A 17,077-nucleotide genomic window follows, 5' to 3' on the forward strand; every position below is an offset into this window, starting at 1 on the left:
CAGATAGTGGTCTGCATGCAACGCCCTGGAGACCCTTCAGGAAATGGAGATGCTCGATCCTGTCAGATGGTTCCCTGAGCAGACTGTTAAGGTCATTTGACAGAATACCTCATCACCAGAACTTTCAAACAAGCATCAAGACTCAGCTTGACTGGTGGTGAGAAAGGCCCTTCCCGTCAGATCCTTTCTGCATGCCTGGAGTCTCCCCCCATGTACGCGCTGCCCTCGAGGTGACTGTGATGGGGAGGGACCTTTGTCCACCTCCTTGTGGAATGTGCCTTGACAAAGAAAGTCAGGAGAGCGACAAGGTAGTTTTTGCCAAGTTTCAACCTGAGCAGCTCCGAGACACAAGACTGTGCGCTCGACGGGCTGTTCCCAGGGATGCACACTGAGACAAACATCAACTGTTGCTGGAGGATCATCAACTCAGTGAAAGATGCTATTTAGTCTTCCCAATACCTATTGGTCTTCAAGTGAGGGATGCGCTAAAGCTTGGGGGGCAGCCACTGCAGTGGCCCAATGGGGGAAGGTCGCTGTCAAACACCTTTCAGCCATAGTGAATCGAGGGGAGTGGAATTGTATAGAATGTCCTCAGGCTCTATGACTCACATTGAATGTGCAGAGTGAAAGTGAATGTTACATGTATTGCAATTGTATTGAAGCACCTCAGAATGCAACTTGATCTATGGAGAAAACTTACAAACCTTTGCACCATTTGTAATGATCATTTTGAAAAGTTTGTAATATTTCTTTGACTGTATTGAAGCACCTCAAGAGTGCAATATGATATATGTAGAGAACTTGAACATGACTGCAGTTTGTGTGACGGCCATTTTGAAATGTTTGGAATGTTCTTTCAGATATTTTACGAATAAAGTATATTTTTACAAAACACAAGGTTACTGCAGAGACAAAGTGGGGGCAATTCTCTGACCGCGTTGCGTCTGGTGCACATCCCGCTATTCCTGGAGAATGGTGGGAGAGCCCCCAAATGGGGTTCGCGCCAGGCACCAAATAGAACACGATTATCCTGGACATGACACCTGACCTCATTGGGCGTGAACCAGATTAGCATGTTTTTAAAAAATAAATTTAGAAATACCCAATTCATTTTTTTCCAATTAAGGGGCAATTTAGCGTGGCCAATCCACCTACATAGAACATAAGACCATAAGACCATAAGACATAGGAGTGGAAGTAAGGCCATTCGGCCCATCGAGTCCACTCCACCATTCAATCATGGTTGATTTCAACTCCATTTACCCGCTCTCTCCCCATAGCCCTTAATTCCTCGAGAAATCAAGAATTTATCAATTTCTGTCTTAAAGACACTCAATGTCCCGGCCTCCACCGCCCTCTGTGGCAATGAATTCCACAGACCTACCACTCTCTGGCTGAAGAAATTTCTCCTCATCTCTGTTCTAAAGTGACTCCCTTTTATTCTAAGGCTGTGCCCCCGCGTCCTAGTCTCCCCTGCTAATGGAAACAACTTCCCTACGTCCATCCTATCCAAGCCATTCATTATCTTGTACGTTTCTATTAGATCTCCCCTCAACCTCCTAAACTCCAATTAATATAATCCCACGATCCTCAGACGTTCATCGTATGTTAGGCCTACCATTCCTGGGATCATCCGTGTGAATCTCCGCTGGACCCGCTCCAGTGCCAGTATGTCCTTCCTGAGGTATGGGGCCCAAAATTGCTCAGTATTCTAAATGGGGCCTAACTAGTGCTTTATAAAGCCTCAGAAGTACATCCCTGCTTTTATATTCCAAGCCTCTTGAGATAAATGACAACATTACATTTGCTTTCTTAATTACGGACTCAACCTGCAAGTTTACCTTTAGAGAATCCTGGACTAGGACTCCCAAGTCCCTTTGCACTTTAGCATTATGAATTTTGTCTCCGTTTAGAAAATAGTCCATGCCTCTATTCTTTTTTCCAAAGTGCAAGACCTCGCACTTGCCCACGTTGAATTTCATCAGCCACTTCTTGGACCATTCTCCTAAACTGTCTAAATCTTTCTGCAGCCTCCCCACCTCCTCAATACTACCTGCCCCTCCACCTATCTTTGTATCATCGGCAAACTTGGCCAGAATGCCCCCAGTCCCGTCATCTAGATCGTTAATATATAAAGAGAACAGCTGTGGCCCCAACACTGAACCCTGCGGGACACCACTTGTCACTGGTTGCCATTCCGAAAAAGAACCTTTTATCCCAACTCTCTGCCTTCTGTCTGACAGCCAATCATCAATCCATGTTAGTACCTTGCCTCGAATACCATGGGCCCTTATTTTACTCAGCAGTCTCCCGTGAGGCACCTTGTCAAAGGCCTTTTGGAAGTCAAGATAGATAACATACATTGGCTCTCCTTGGTCTAACCTATTTGTTATCTCTTCAAAGAACTCTAACAGGTTTGTCAGGCACGACCTCCCCTTACTAAATCCATGCTGACTTGTCCTAATCCGACCCTGCACTTCCAAGAATTTAGAAATCTCATCCTTAACGATGGATTCTAGAATTTTGCCAACAACCGAGGTTAGGCTAATTGGCCTATAATTTTCCATCTTTTTTCTTGTTCCCTTCTTGAACAGGGGGGTTACAACAGCGATTTTCCAATCCTCTGGGACTTTCCCTGATTCCAGTGACTTTTGAAAGATCATAACTAATGCCTCCACTATTTCTTCAGCTATCTCCTTTAGAACTCTAGGATGTAGCCCATCTGGGCCCGGAGATTTATCAATTTTCAGACCTTTTAGTTTCTCTAGCACCTTCTCCTTTGTGATGGCAACCATATTCAACTCTGCCCCCTGACTTTCCTGAATTGTTGGGATATTACTCATGTCTTCTACTGTGAAGACTGACGCAAAGTACTTATTAAGTTCCTCAGCTATTTCCTTGTCTCCCATCACTAGATTACCAGCGTCATTTTGGAGCGGCCCAATGTCTACTTTTGCCTCCCGTTTGTTTTTAATGTATTTAAAGAAACTTTTACTATCATTCCTAATGTTACTGGCTAGCCTACCTTCATATTTGATCCTCTCCTTCCTTATTTCTCTCTTTGTTATCCTCTGTTTGTTTTTGTAGCCTTCCCAATCTTCTGACTTCCCACTACTCTTTGCCACATTATAGGCTCTCTCTTTTGCCTTGATGCATTCCCTGACTTCCTTTGTCAGCCATGGCTGCCTAATCCTCCCTCTGATAACCTTTCTTTTCTTTGGGATGAACCTCTGCACTGTGTCCTCAATTACTCCCAGAAACTCCTGCCATTGCTGTTCTACTGTCTTTCCCACTAGACTCTGCTTCCAGTCGATTTTCGTCAGTTCCTCCCTCATGCGCCTGTAATTACCTTTATTTAACTGTAAAACCTTTACATCTGATTCTACCTTCTTTCTTTCAAATTGCAGACTGAATTCTACCATATTATGATCACTGCTTCCTAAGTGTTCCCTTACTTTAAGATCTTTTATCAATTCTGGCTCATTACATAACACTAAGTCCAGAATAGCCTGTTCCCTCGTGGGCTCCATCACAAGCTGTTCCAAAAAGCCATCCTGTAAACATTCAATGAATTCCCTTTCTTTGGGTCCACTGGCAACATTATTTACCCAGTCCACCTGCATATTGAAGTCCCCCATGATCACTGTGACCTTGCCTTTCTGACATGCCCTTTCTATTTCGTGGTGCATTTTGTGCCCCTGGTCCTGACCACTGTCAGGAGGCCTGTACATAACTCCCATTATGGTTTTTTTGCCTTTGTGGTTCCTCAACTCTACCCACACAGACTCCACATCGTCTGACCCTATGTCGTTTAGTGCTATTGATTTAATTTCATTTCTAATTAACAAGGCAAGCCCGCCCCCTCTACCCACCTCTCTGTCTTTTCGATAGGTTGTAAATCCCTGGATGTTTAACTGCCAGTCCTGAACCCCCTGCAACCACGTCTCTGTGATGCCTACCACATCATACCTGCCAGTCACAATCTGGGCCACAAGCTCATCTACCTTGTTCCGTACACTGCGGGCAGTTAAATATAGCACCTTTAATTCCCTATTGACTGTCCCTTTTTGTTTTCTTAGTGTGGTGGACCTTGGTTTACTGAGCCTTTCCATACACTGTGTCATATTTTGTGAGATGGGGACTATCGTAACCTCTCCTGAGCTCTGTCTTTTCGTGATTTTTTGTAATCCTAAGCAGCTACGCTTCCCACTGATTCCTTCACCTCTTGGTTCCCTGACTTTCCCTTCCCCCCCAATCTCTAGTTTAAAGTCCTATTGACCACCCTATTTACTCTTTTTGCCAGAACATAGAACAGTACAGCACAGAACAGGCCCTTCGGCCCTCGATGTTGTGCCAAGCCATGATCACCCTACTCAAACCCACGTATCCACCCTATACCCGTAACCCAACAACCCCCCCCCCTTAACCTTACTTTTTTTAGGACACTACGGGCAATTTATCATGGCCAATCCACCTAACCCGCACATCTTTGGACTATGGGAGGAAACCGGAGCACCCGGAGGAAACCCACGCACACACGGGGAGGACGTGCAGACTCCGCACAGACAGTGACCCAGTCAGGAATCGAACCTGGGACCCTGGAGCTGTGAAGCATTTATGCTAACCACCATGCTACCGTGCTGCCCCCGTGCTACCCTGCACATCTTTGGGCTGTGAGGGTGAAACGCAGGCAAACACGGGGAGAATGTGCAAATTCCACACGGACAGTGAACCACAGCCAGGACCGAACCTGGGACCTCGATGCCGTGACAGATTAGCATGCTTTGTCAGGTTAAAACCAAACTGTGCCAGCTCCCGGGATTGCGCCCTGGCACACACCGGCATAGCTGCGACTGGCGGGATACACTGCTCGTCTCCATCTCTGGATTAGATGTGATAACCACGCTGGAGGGGGGGGGGGGAGCCTTGGAGGCCATTGGAGCCCCCAGGTGGTTGCGGATATACCCCTGGGACCCAGGTTGCCACACACCAGGGTGGGCCTGAAAGGGGGCATGACCATGAAGGGTGAATTGTGGATGGGCCATGAATGAGGGGGATGTAGCCATCTGAGGTGGCCACCTGCAAAGAATGATGGGAATTATGGCCATGTTTTGGACACAGACAAGCTGCAGCTTGTATCTTTGCAAACAGCAGCCCAGACGTATGCAGGAATTCACACCTGCAAGTGGGCCATTCAAGGTGATTAAAATAACAATGGGACCATCAGGTCCATCGCATCATCTTCCAGACTAGGCGGCACCGAGGTCCTGCTCGGAGCCCTCCTAGGATTGGCCACTGATGTCTACCCCAAAAGTGATGTGGCAGCCCCTGATTGGATGTGACCAACCAGAGGGTGCAGCCCTGAGGAATTGATTGACAGTGACCCAGAAACTGCTCGCAAAAGGGGCGGGGAGAACTCAAGCCAGTTAAAAAGACAATGCAGCCATGATTTCTGTCTCTCTTGGATCTGGCCGATGCCAACCGAAGTGCAGCATAACGACCAGACAGACAAGTTCAAAACCAACGATCGCTACCAGACAGATGAGCCCAGCAGAAACAGAGCCACTTCTTCCACCCAGCCATGCAAGATCCGGACAAAGGCCTTGTCCATCTGCATAGAGCCGGTTCCCTGAAGTTAAGTAGAGGTTATTGTAGTTGTTAGGTGTAGTTTAACCTAGTGTTTTGTGTTGCATGTCGAAGTAATCCTTGTGTGTAAATAAACCATCTTTGAACTTGAACTGACTGACTGGTTGTGTGGTCCTTTGATCGATATCCGGTAAAGCCTTGTGGTCATATCATTTGATACCTGGCGACTCTAAAGAGCATCATTATTAATTGGCAACATTATTGGTGCCGATTGGCAACAGGGGCATTTGGCGTCTCCATAACAGGGTGTCACTCATCTGGGGTGGGAGGGGTCGCTTGTACCAATGAACGGGGCAGGGGGTCTTGATGTCAGCTAGATGGGGCAGGGCTTGAGGGAGACCCTTTGAGAGGGCCTCGATGCCGACGATCCTTGGTGAGTTGGTGGTACCGGCAACTCGGGCAGTCGCCCGGGGCGCCATGTGCTAGGGGACGCCATGAAGGAGTGCGTGACCGGCGTCAGAGACCCGGCGCCGCGTAAAAGACTCGGGTCCCGCGCATGCGCAGTTGGGCCGGTGCCAACCAGCGCATGCGCGGTGGCCGCCCTCCCTCAGGCCCACCCGCACAAACATGGCGGATGGATCCAGGCTCGCCGGTGATCACTCCGGCCCCCCACCCCGCCCCCCCTGTCCGCCCCCCCCCCGCCTCCCCCCCTCCGGCCCCCCCGGCCCCCCGCCCCCGACCCCCCGCCCTCGCCCCCCCGGCACCCCCCCCGCCCCGGCCCCCCCGGCCCCGGCCCCCCCAGCCCCTGCCCCCCCTGGCCCCCCCCCAGCCCCGGCCCCCTCCCGGCCCCCACCCCCTGGACCCCCCCGCCCCCCCCCCCCCCCCCCCCCGGCCCCGCCCCCCCGCGATAAGGGAGAATTGCCATGGTAACCCCGCTGGAGGCCGGCGCTATTTGCACAGGTTTTCCTGTCCGAAATGACACAAAAGGCGCGATTCTCTGGCCTTGTTACTCTCTCGCTCAAGCTAAATGAGGCCGGTGAATAGCGGGAGAGGCCAAAAACGTGAACCGGGCCAGGCACCAAATAGTTTGCGATGCAACCGGCCCGCTCAAAATCGGGACTTCGCAGTTGCGTGGCGAGAAACCAATTATCACCACTTAGGCTCTATTTCCCTACAATTAACGGGAGCAACTCCATATCCAATGGCACCCCCCGACATTCAGCAGCCTCCCCAGCAGGTGGTCACGCTGGCGCCAATTAATACCCCTTTTGAAAAACTGGAACCTGGAGACAGGGCTTCTGTGGGGAGCCGAGGAAGTCACTGGGGGTGTGGGACTTGCCAACACAGTGCTCGACGGGGGTGGGGGACCTTCTATAGGAAGCACTGGGGGTGGCCACCAGGGGGAAACAACTTGTGGCACCACCATGCCAAACCCTGGATCGTGTTTACCCATTCCAGGGGGCAACCCTGCCGATCTGCCCCAACGATCACCTATAACCCCTACCAACTGCCGAGGCCTCTGGCCGTGCGGCTGAAGGCTATTGCTAATGGCGATTTGGCCATCGTGGTGAAGTGAGCACTTCATACATCCGAAATGGACTCCTGTGGGCAAATGGGCCATCTAGCATGTGGCAGTCATTGCCTAGCATCCCAATCACACCTTGACGCCTGGACACTGTGCCTGTGCCTGGAGACAACACCAGACATGCAGCAGCCAACATCTGAACACCCAGGGGATGGGACACAGCTCCGGGGACATGTCCACAGCCGGACGGTGGGTGGGTGCCATGTGGATGAGGGGATGCCTGGAGAGATGGGCCAAGGGCTCGGAGGGCAGTCCCCATTGTGGAAGAAAGTGACAGGGACGCCATAATGGTTGTGCACAAGGGTGATAATGTGTACTACAAGTCCCCACTCTCCCGATGATTCTACTGCACCCCCCCCCAACCCCCACCCCCATCCCTTGTGGCACCCCTCGTCCGAAGAGCCATACACCAGCCCCACCAGAGGAGTATTACATTCCGGAGCGTTCATACACCTTTTGCCCTCAAACACCACATCATTCGGGTGGGGAAGGTCCGAAAAAAGCCACCTCGAGCGGGAGCCACCAAATGTGCGACTCCATGGCCACCACCGGAAGTGAGCACGGACATATTTAAATCCGTTTCCCCTCCTTTCTATAATCTTCCTCCTCCTCTGAGTCTTTGACTGTGGTGGATCTGCAGGAAAGGAGTGGGAACTTTACCCCTTAATATCAGGAGGACTGAGGAGGGAGGGGAAGTGTTTGATCTGCCTGTATCAATTTGAAAGGATGAAGGATAATTGTGCATTGTGATCCTGTGCCAGATTTTAGAGTCTATCTATTTTTAAAGGCAGCCTGCCCCTTTGAAAGGGAAGGTGACTATAGTCACTGCAGTTTCACACAAGAGAAGTGAACACCAGAGAGTACTGTTACATTTAAACTGCGTGGTAATTTGATCACACTGCAATCTGAAAATTAGCGCACAGAAATTCTCTCTGTTGCTCTTTCCTGCTTTCAGATGCTCCATTAAACCCACCTCTTTTAAAAATTATTTTTTGTTTTATAAATTTAGTGTACCCAATCATTTTTCCAATTAAGGGGCAATTTAGCGTGGCCAATCCACCTACCCTGCACATTTTTGGGTTGTGGGGGCGAAACCCACGCAAACACGGGGAGAATGTGCAAACTCCACACGGACAGTGACCCAGAGCTGGGATCGAACCTGGGACCTGGGACCTATTAAAGCCTTCAGTTCGGACTACAACTTCGCTTCTGTGGTCAATTGATAGTGCATCACCATTCGACTGTGAGAGCGAGGCCTCTGCAGTGAGCGCACCCTTGCCTAGCTCTCACTTTGAAAACCCTCCTCTTCACACCAATGCAACAATTCATCGGTGGACACTTTCAGAATTAATATCCCATCAGCAGACACTGTCACCCCTGTAGGCTGCAGCAACTGTCCAGGATGGATCTGACAGACTCTTTCACATTCGATGAGTTGCAAGTTTGTTTCCTGCAACAGAATCAGACCAGCTATATAAATAGCGGGTATGGGCGTGATGCTGGTTTTGCACGAGGATGCAAATTAGCTTAAAGCTGCTCCTCAAGCCTCAGAACGAATTCATGGTTAAACTGCAAATGCTTGCCACCAGTGCACAAGGAAGCAGAGGCTGAGTTGGTCCAGCACCTGTATACAGACTATGTGAACAGACTGTACAGGTGAGATCAGATGACTGAGCTCCACCCCCTGTTTACACATGAGGTCAGACTGACTGACCTCCTCCCAATGTTTACAGGTGAGGTCAGACTGGCTGTGAGTTCCTCCCTTGGTTTACAGGCGAGGTCAACTCCTCTCTCCTGTTTCCAGGTGAGGTCAGATCCACAGCCCTATCCTGTACATAGATGAGGTCAGGCAACTCCCCCATTTGCAGATGCCGTCAGACAGACAGCCCTCCACCGCCTGTTTACACATAAGGTCAGATTCTCGGGTCCCTCCCTGTTTTCAGGCGAGGTTAGGCTCCTCCCCGAGTTTATAGGTAAGGTTAGGCTGACTGATCCCTGACCCCCGTTTACAGGTGGGGTAAACTCCTCCCTCCTGGTTCCAGGTTTGGACAGGCTACTTCCCATTTGCAGGTGATATTAGGCTCATCCACCTGTTTACAGGTGAGGTTAGGCTGACTTAGCTTCCCCTCATTGTCAGGTGAAGTCAGACACACTAGGTTCCTCCCCTGTGTTTACAGGTGAGGTCAGACACTGAGCTCCTCCCCCTGTTTACAGGTGAGGTTAGGCTGACTTAGCTTCCCCTCATTGTCAGGTGAAGTCAGACACTGAGGGCGCGATTCTCCGCAAAGGCGGAGAGTCGTGAAGGCTGCCACGAAACTGGCCGTGTTTCACGGCAGCCTCCGCGCCCCCTCTCGGGACCCGAATCTGCTCCCCGGTCGGGGCTAGCATCGCGGCCCCGTGAACTCCGGCATCGCGGGCTTAACGAATTTTGCTAAGCCCGCGCGCCAAAGTTAGCGACGGCTGACGCAAATGATGATGTCAGCCGCGCATGCGCGGATTGGACGACTCTAACCTGCGCATGCGCGGATGACGTCATCCACGCATATGCGTCAGACCTGCGCATGCGCGGTCCGTAATTCCCCTCAGCCGTCCCGCGGACTTATCCTGCGGGGCGGCGGAGGGAGAAAGAGTGCGCGGGAATCGGACCCGCTGCCCGCGATCGGTGCCCACCGATCGCGGTCCCATGCCACCCTTGGCACGGCCGTGGTGCGGCCGTGCCAATCGGAGGCATGGTTGTGCAGAACGGCACTTTGCGGCCGTTTTCACGAATTGGTATAGCAGGTGTATTAAAAATCGTGAAAACGGACGTAAAGGCCTTGGAAATCGACCCATCGGCCAGGGGAGAATCACTGCTCGCCGTAAACAAATGGCGAGCAGCGATTCGTGTCGGGGGGCGGGCGGTGGGGGGGGGGGGGGGGGAATAGCGGGAGGGCGTTGGACCAGCGTCGCCGTAAAAATTTGCGCCGCCCGCTATTCTCCGCCCCGTCGTGAGTGCGGAGAATCACGCCCTAAGTTCCTCCCATGTGTTTAGGGGTGAGGTCAGACACTGAGCTCCCCCCTGTTTACAGGTGCGGTTAGGCTCCTTCCCCATTTATAGGTGAGTTCAGACTCCTCTGCCTGTTTCCAGGTGAGGTCAGGCTCCTCCCCCTGTTTCCAGGTGAAGACAGGCTCCTCCCCCTGTTTACAGGTGGTTCAGGCTGACTGAGCTCCTCCCCCTGTTTACAGGTGGTCAGACTGACTGAGCTCCTCCCCCTGTTTACAGGTGGTTCAGGCTGACTGAGCTCCTCCCCCTGTTTACAGGTGTTTAGGCTGACTGAGCTCCTCCCCCTGTTTACAGGTGGTCAGACTGACTGAGCTCCTCCCCCTGTTTACAGGTGGTTTAGGCTGACTGAGCTCCTCCCCCTGTTTACAGGTGGTTCAGGCTGACTGAGCTCCTCCCCCTGTTTACAGGTGTTTAGGCTGACTGAGCTCCTCCCCCTGTTTACAGGTGTTTAGGCTGACTGAGCTCCTCCCCCTGTTTACAGGTGGTTCAGGCTGACTGAGCTCCTCCCCCTGTTTACAGGTGGTTCAGGCTGACTGAGATCCTCCCCCTGTTTACAGGTGTTTAGGCTGACTGAGCTCCTCCCCCTGTTTACAGGTGGTTCAGGCTGACTGAGCTCCCTGATCACAGTTTGTTGTGACTCAATTTCCTGCTTCAGATGTTGTGCGTTTCCTAGTTGTTGTGCAATCGCGGCGGGAGTGAGTGAGTGGGTGAATGCGGATGTGAAGAGTGAGGCAGCGGCTCCAGATTGATTTCTGGATGCTGGGTGAACGGTAGATTTGCGGATGGATCACCGATTGCCGCTCCTGTTGCTGCTCGGCTTCTTCCTGCTCCAGCCGGCCCATGGAAAAGGTGAGCAACTGAGTGGGGAAGAGGGAGAGAGTGAATTCCCGCCCAATCTGGGAAAGGGGAATGTGAGCCGCTGCTGGGAGTTGGTCACACCCCCCCCCCCCCCCCCCCCCCCAATGCCCAGGAAGGTCAGAGGAACTGACCCCCGGTATCGCTGACAGGTTCTGGGTTGGGAGATGTTGTCTGCAGAGAATCTGGGCGATTTCATTCCCTCACCTCTGCCAATAATGAGGGCCAGGATTTTTAGGATGACGGGTTTCCCTTCCTGCTATCTGAGGATCCCGAGGAGAATCCCTGCCCTGCATCCAGTTCACCCTCCAAAAGGAGGAGAAGGGGGCGCCATCTGGGAGGGGCGAGGTACATGGTGGAATTAAGGGGGCGGGAGTTAAGTGGGGAAGATGACGGACGGTAGAGGGGATTGGAGACGTAAGCCTCGGGTAAGGCTGGTGACGTGGAACGTCCGGGGTCTGAATGGGCCGGTTAAAAGGCCGCGGGTGTTCGCGCACCTCAGGAGCTTGAAAGCGGGGGCGGTCTTTCTGCAGGAGATGCTCCTCCGTGTGAAGGACCAGGATAGGTTCAGGAAGGGCGGGCAGGTTTTTCACTCGAGGTTGATTCGAAATTGAGGGGAGTGAAAAAAAAATGGGAGTTGTGAGTGCGACGGAGGTGGGGGATCTGGGTGGGAGATATGTGACTGTGAGTGGGGTATTGGGAGGGGCACCGGTGGTGTTGGTAAATGTGCATGCCCCAAATTGGGATGATGTGGGTTTTATGAGGGGGTTGCTGGCAGTAATCCCGGATTTGGCCACACACCAGTTGATCATGGGAGGATATTTTAACTGTGTCCTGGAGCCGAGGGTGGATAGGTCGAGTCCCAGATCGGTGGGTAGGGTACGAATGGCAAGGGAGATGGGGGGGGGGGGGGGTTTATGGAGAGGATGGGTATGGTGGATCCATGGCGTTTTCAGAACCCAGGAGGAAGGGAGTATTCCTTCTTTTCACACGTCTATAAGGTGTATTTGAGGATTGATTATTTTGCAGTGAGTCGGGAGAACTTGGTTGGGGTGGAGGGGGCAGAGTGTGCGGGGATGGTTATCTCAGACCATGCACCCCACTGGCTGGTGATTCAGTTTAGATCGAGACGAGAGCAGGGGCCGGGGTGGAGGTTTGACTTTGGGTTGTTGGCGGATGGGGGTTTTTGTGATAAGGTGCGGGTGGTGATTAAGGAGTATGCGGAGTTGAATCAGAATGGTGAGGTGTCGGCGCCCATTTTTTGGGACGCACTGAAGGCAGTGGTCTGGGGGTAAATTATTTTGTTTCAGGCTCGTGCGGATGGGGAAAGGAGGGAGGAACATGACCGTCTAGTGAGCGAGATAGTGGAGGTGGACAGGGAATATTCGAGGATACCCACCGCGGAGGGATTTGCAAAGAGGAAAAGGTTGCAAGGGCAGTTTGACAGGCTGACAATGGGAAAGGTGGTGGGGCAACTGTTTAGGGCAAGAGGGATGCAATATGAGTATGGGCAGAAGGCGAGCCGCATGCTGGTACACCAGCTGCGGAGGCAGGCTGCGTCCAGGGAAATATTGGATACACACGTGTGAATTGCGCTTTCACATAGCCATCCGTCAGTCCAGAAGTAAAACACTCGAACACGTCAGTAACGAATATTCGTTTATTCACGGCCGGGACAAATCTCTAAGTAGTCGGGGAACCACCTTCGAGAAGTGCCAAAGTCCCAAAATATGGACTGTCTCTTTATACAAACAGAGCTTAGAGGTGGTCCCCTTAAATTCCTAGATACACCAATGATTTGGCAAGGATCCAGAACATGTGCTTATATGGAATTATTATCCTAAGGTAGGGTGGTGACTATGACGCAACTGCTGCTGCTAACGGTTTTTCTTATCCTATCTGTCCCTCAGGTCCACCTTCCTTATCTCCTTCCCTCTCATGCTCCTGAGTCAGCTCTTTCACATTCCAATGTCCCTTGTCTCAGTCAGCAAGGTTTTACACACTCATCTTTGCTGTCTCTGTATTAACAGATAGAGTTCTGCTCTCATTTCATTCCCTCAACCCTTTAACATATTTTTACTTGAGGATCACAGATATATTTCAGACCCTTAATATTACATACAGACAGCAAGGTTATAACAAGACGATAAATGAAATCCACTTCCACATTCCCCCCTCTGATCATTCCATGATCATATAACACTCAAGATACGTTAGGTGGAAATGTGAGCGAGGCGGAGGAATTCCTTCTCTACTGGGTTCTGGCAGGACGCCATCTCCTCATGTAGGTCGGGGGCAGGTTGAACCAATTTTTCCTTTTCGTCTGGGGCAGATTTCTGAAGCATTTGTGGTAATGCAACAGCACCTAAGCGGTTGCACAGGCATTTCACACCGGTAGCTATGATACAGAGCAACAAACAGAGGGCAACGAAGATAATAAGCCCGTGGAACAGGTAAGTGGCCCAAGAACTGGACCACATCCAGTTCCACCAGTCATCATTACTGGTGGGTCGCAGGCGCTGCACTCCATCTCTGATATGGGTCACCAACTGCGTGATATTCTCTGAACTGTCAGGAATGTAAGTGCAGCATTCGGTCCCTATGACAGCACAGGTGCCCCCTTCCTTGGCCAGTAAGTAATCCAAGGACATGCGATTCTGTAGGGCTACCGTTCGTATGGCTACTAACTCTGCACTGAGTTCACTAAGTCCCTCCGCGGTGTCATTTGCAACCTGTTCCAATATGTCGCGGAGGAGCTCGTACTTCTTGAGGGACCAGATGGCGCCTATCTGGGGCCAGAAGAGGGAAGTCACCACCTCCCATGGTGGTATTGACCTCTGGGCCCGATGGAGGGGATGATGTTCGAGTTGTGGATAGTGCGTAATGCCCGGAACAACGAAACCCAGGTAGCAAGACCCTGCCCAATTAGTGGGGAGCCAGGGGTAGGCCTTACGGCCACAAATAAAGTAGTGCCATTATAGGGTGTGAGGCTAGTTGCCATCGAGGAGGTCCATATTTGAGTCCAGTCAGGACCCCCTGTATGGTTAGCAATGTTATTAATGAGGGCGAAGCCTTTCCAATTGGAAAAACCAAGAGTGTAGTTACATGAACTAGATCCTAACACGTGGGTTCCGGGGGTTTTTACTTCCCGGAGTAAGCAGACTGATCCGGTCTGGGGGTTCTGAATATGAAAGAACGGGGGTGTGTGATCTGATGAGTAGGGTGGCTGTCGCCAATCAGTAAAAGCACGTAACTGGTAACCGGCGCTTCGCCAGTCCTGGGCTGCTTTCCTGTGGTTAACAGAGGAGGACTGGGAGAACCTGGTTGGTAAGGCAAAGTGGTTAGATACTGTCCTGTTCTGGAATATAACCCATTCAGCCGTCTGCTCTAATGAAAAAGGAACAGGCACCAAGGGAACGCCTCCATGGGCATGGGTAGGGACATGTGTACATACCCAACAAGAGGAGACATTCACTTTCTTAGCATAAACATAAGACATAAACAAAAATGAATTTGCAGTTACATGGTGCGTTGCCCGCTTCCTCCTGGAAGGCGGGTGGGTGAGAATAGTCCTTCGGTCAGGACCTTGTAGCCTGATTTTCTTGGTGCACCGGTAGTTCCACCGGCAAGCGTGGCGATCGTAGATCAGAGACATTTGCATAGTCAGGAATCGAGGCTGCTGGTCGTCGATGGTCGTGCAGGTGCGGCCAGGAGTGGTGATCCATCGGAGATCTGGCGTCGTTCCATATCGTGAGGTCTCTTCTCGGCACAGAGGTAGACGTCGGCCCCCAGGTAGATATCTCCCCCCCTCTGGATGCAGTAAAGGAGAGTAGCGTACCGAGTACTGTGGCGACGAGGAGGAACTTCATCCTGGTGTCCGTGTCCCTAAGACTTCAAGGAAAAGTTTAAAACATCATGGATACTTAATTAACTTACAATGGTGCATATCTGTACCCATGCGTTTCGCCCCTCCACTTTTACTGCAGTGGGGGTAGTGAGTAGAACCTGTAGGGGACCATCCCATCGAGGTTCCAAACCTTTACGTGTCCAATTTCGGATTAGGACATAATCCCCAGGGTTGATAGAGATGTCATGGGTAATGGACGGGATCTCTTCCTGGGTGGCACAGACCCGGGAATGTAATCCTTTCAAAATTCTAGTTAGTGCTAATATATAATTAGCCATCTCGGTAGTCATGTAATGGAATTGAACATTCCGTGGAACACTGCTGTCCCAGGGCGTTCGAAAGGGTCTTCCATATAGTATTTCCGCTGGGCTTAGGCGAGTTTTTCCTGCAGGAGTGGCACGTAGTTGGAAGAGTGCTAAAGGCAGGAGTTTGAGCCAAGTGGCCCCAGTGTCTGCTTGTAGTTTAGCGAGTTTAGTCTTTAGAGTCTGATTAGCCCTTTCCACCACTCCAGCGGCTTGTGGTCTGTAGGCACAATGAAACTGTTGCTTTATTCCTAGCAGAGCACAGAATTCCTTATTGATTTGACCTATGAAGTGGGGACCATTGTCAGAGCTCAGCCGGGCTGGGATTCCAAATCGCGGAACAATTTCTCGCATCAACAACTTAACTACTGTCGAGGCCTTGTTATCCGTAGTCGGGTAGGCCTCGATCCATTTGCTAAAAGTATCCACAATGACTAACACATATTTATAGCTTTGACATCTTTCCAACTCAATGTAATCCATTTGTAGGGTCTCAAATGGACCCTCAGGTAAGGGGGTTGTGCCAGGATCACAGGGGACGGCCTTACCGGGGTTGTGCTGTTGACAGATTAGGCACCGACTGCTAATTTGTTGGGCCATCTCTTGCAGTCGTGGGTGCCACCAGCTTTTTAACAATATGTCCCCTGTGGCACGAGCTCCACAGTGAGTTGCAAAGTGTACACATTCGGTCACCCAGGCTGCCAATGCATCGGGCATACATGTTTGTCCTACTGGGGTGACCCACAGCTTATTTTCGTTATCATATATACATCCTAAATTCTTCCACATATTTACAGCAGTTGCAGGAGCGTCCTCCTGCATTTGGATTATGTCAGCAATGGTTGGCATTGGTTTTTCAGAGGGGGACTTTTCCGAGGGGGTTTTAGTCTGCCTCATCATTCTAGGCACCATTATTTTGCCAGATTTAGAAATTTCTTTTGCCTTCTCGTCCGCTTGCCTGTTGCCCGTTTCCACCAGTCCCGTGCCTTTTGTGTGGGCTGCGCATTTTATCACCGCTATCTTGTCTGGGAGCATAAGGGCCTGCAATAACTGGGTTACTAACTGCTGGTGTGAGATGGGTGTACCAGCAGAGGTTAGAAATTCTCTGTTTTTCCATAATTGCCCGAAATCATGTACTACCCCGAAGGCGTATCGGGAATCTGTATAAATATTAACCTTCCTTCCCTTCGCCAATATGCATGCTCGAATTAATGCAAACAATTCTGCTTGTTGGGCAGAAAAGGGAACTTCAAATGCTGCTGCTTCCACTACGTCACCGTTTTGATCGATGATTGCATAGCCAGATTGTCTATCCCCCCTTTCGCCGATGGAAGAACTACCATCGGTGAAAAAGGAACAATCTGAACCCGGGATGGGTATGTCGGAGAGGTCGTCTCGGACCGAGGAGACCTCTCGCAACAGTTGTAGGCAGTCATGAGTTGGGTCGAGCATGTCCGTGGGAGGATACGTCAAAAAGTTAGCAGGGTTGATAGTGGTGCAGTGGGCAAACTGGACTTTCGGGTTATTAAGGAGAGCAATCTCATATTTATTCTGACGAGCCATCGTGAGATGTTGGGTTTGTAGCTGTCCCAAAAGAGCTGTAACAGAATGGGAACTATAGACAGTGATATCTTGTTGGAGGGTAATATTAGCAGCCGATTGCAGGCTGTTGTAGATAGCTGCAAGAATTTGGGTACAGATAGGATAGCCAAGGGCTACCGGACCGAGTTTAGAGGAGTAGTATGCGACCGGGCGACAGCGGTCGCCGTGGCGTTGGGTCAGGACAGCGGTGGCGCAGT

General features: G+C 51.1%; 1 protein-coding gene across 2 annotated transcripts in view; it reads left to right on the top strand.

Annotated features, from left to right (window-relative positions):
- Positions 1-10,771: 10,771 nt before the first annotated feature.
- LOC119975689 overlaps positions 10,772-17,077 on the top strand; it is a 45,144-nt gene continuing 38,838 nt past the window's right edge. The window contains exon 1 of one of the 2 annotated variants that reach the window (XM_038815480.1): positions 10,772-11,063. In XM_038815480.1, coding sequence (XP_038671408.1) covers positions 10,997-11,063 — 67 coding nt within the window. In that variant the 5' untranslated portion in view covers positions 10,772-10,996. The remainder of the gene's footprint in view (positions 11,064-17,077) is intronic. The other variant, XM_038815479.1, reaches the window with a different exon arrangement.

Source organism: Scyliorhinus canicula, chromosome 13 (assembly GCF_902713615.1).
Source record: "Scyliorhinus canicula chromosome 13, sScyCan1.1, whole genome shotgun sequence".
In the NCBI taxonomy this organism is placed as follows: domain Eukaryota; kingdom Metazoa; phylum Chordata; class Chondrichthyes; order Carcharhiniformes; family Scyliorhinidae; genus Scyliorhinus; species Scyliorhinus canicula.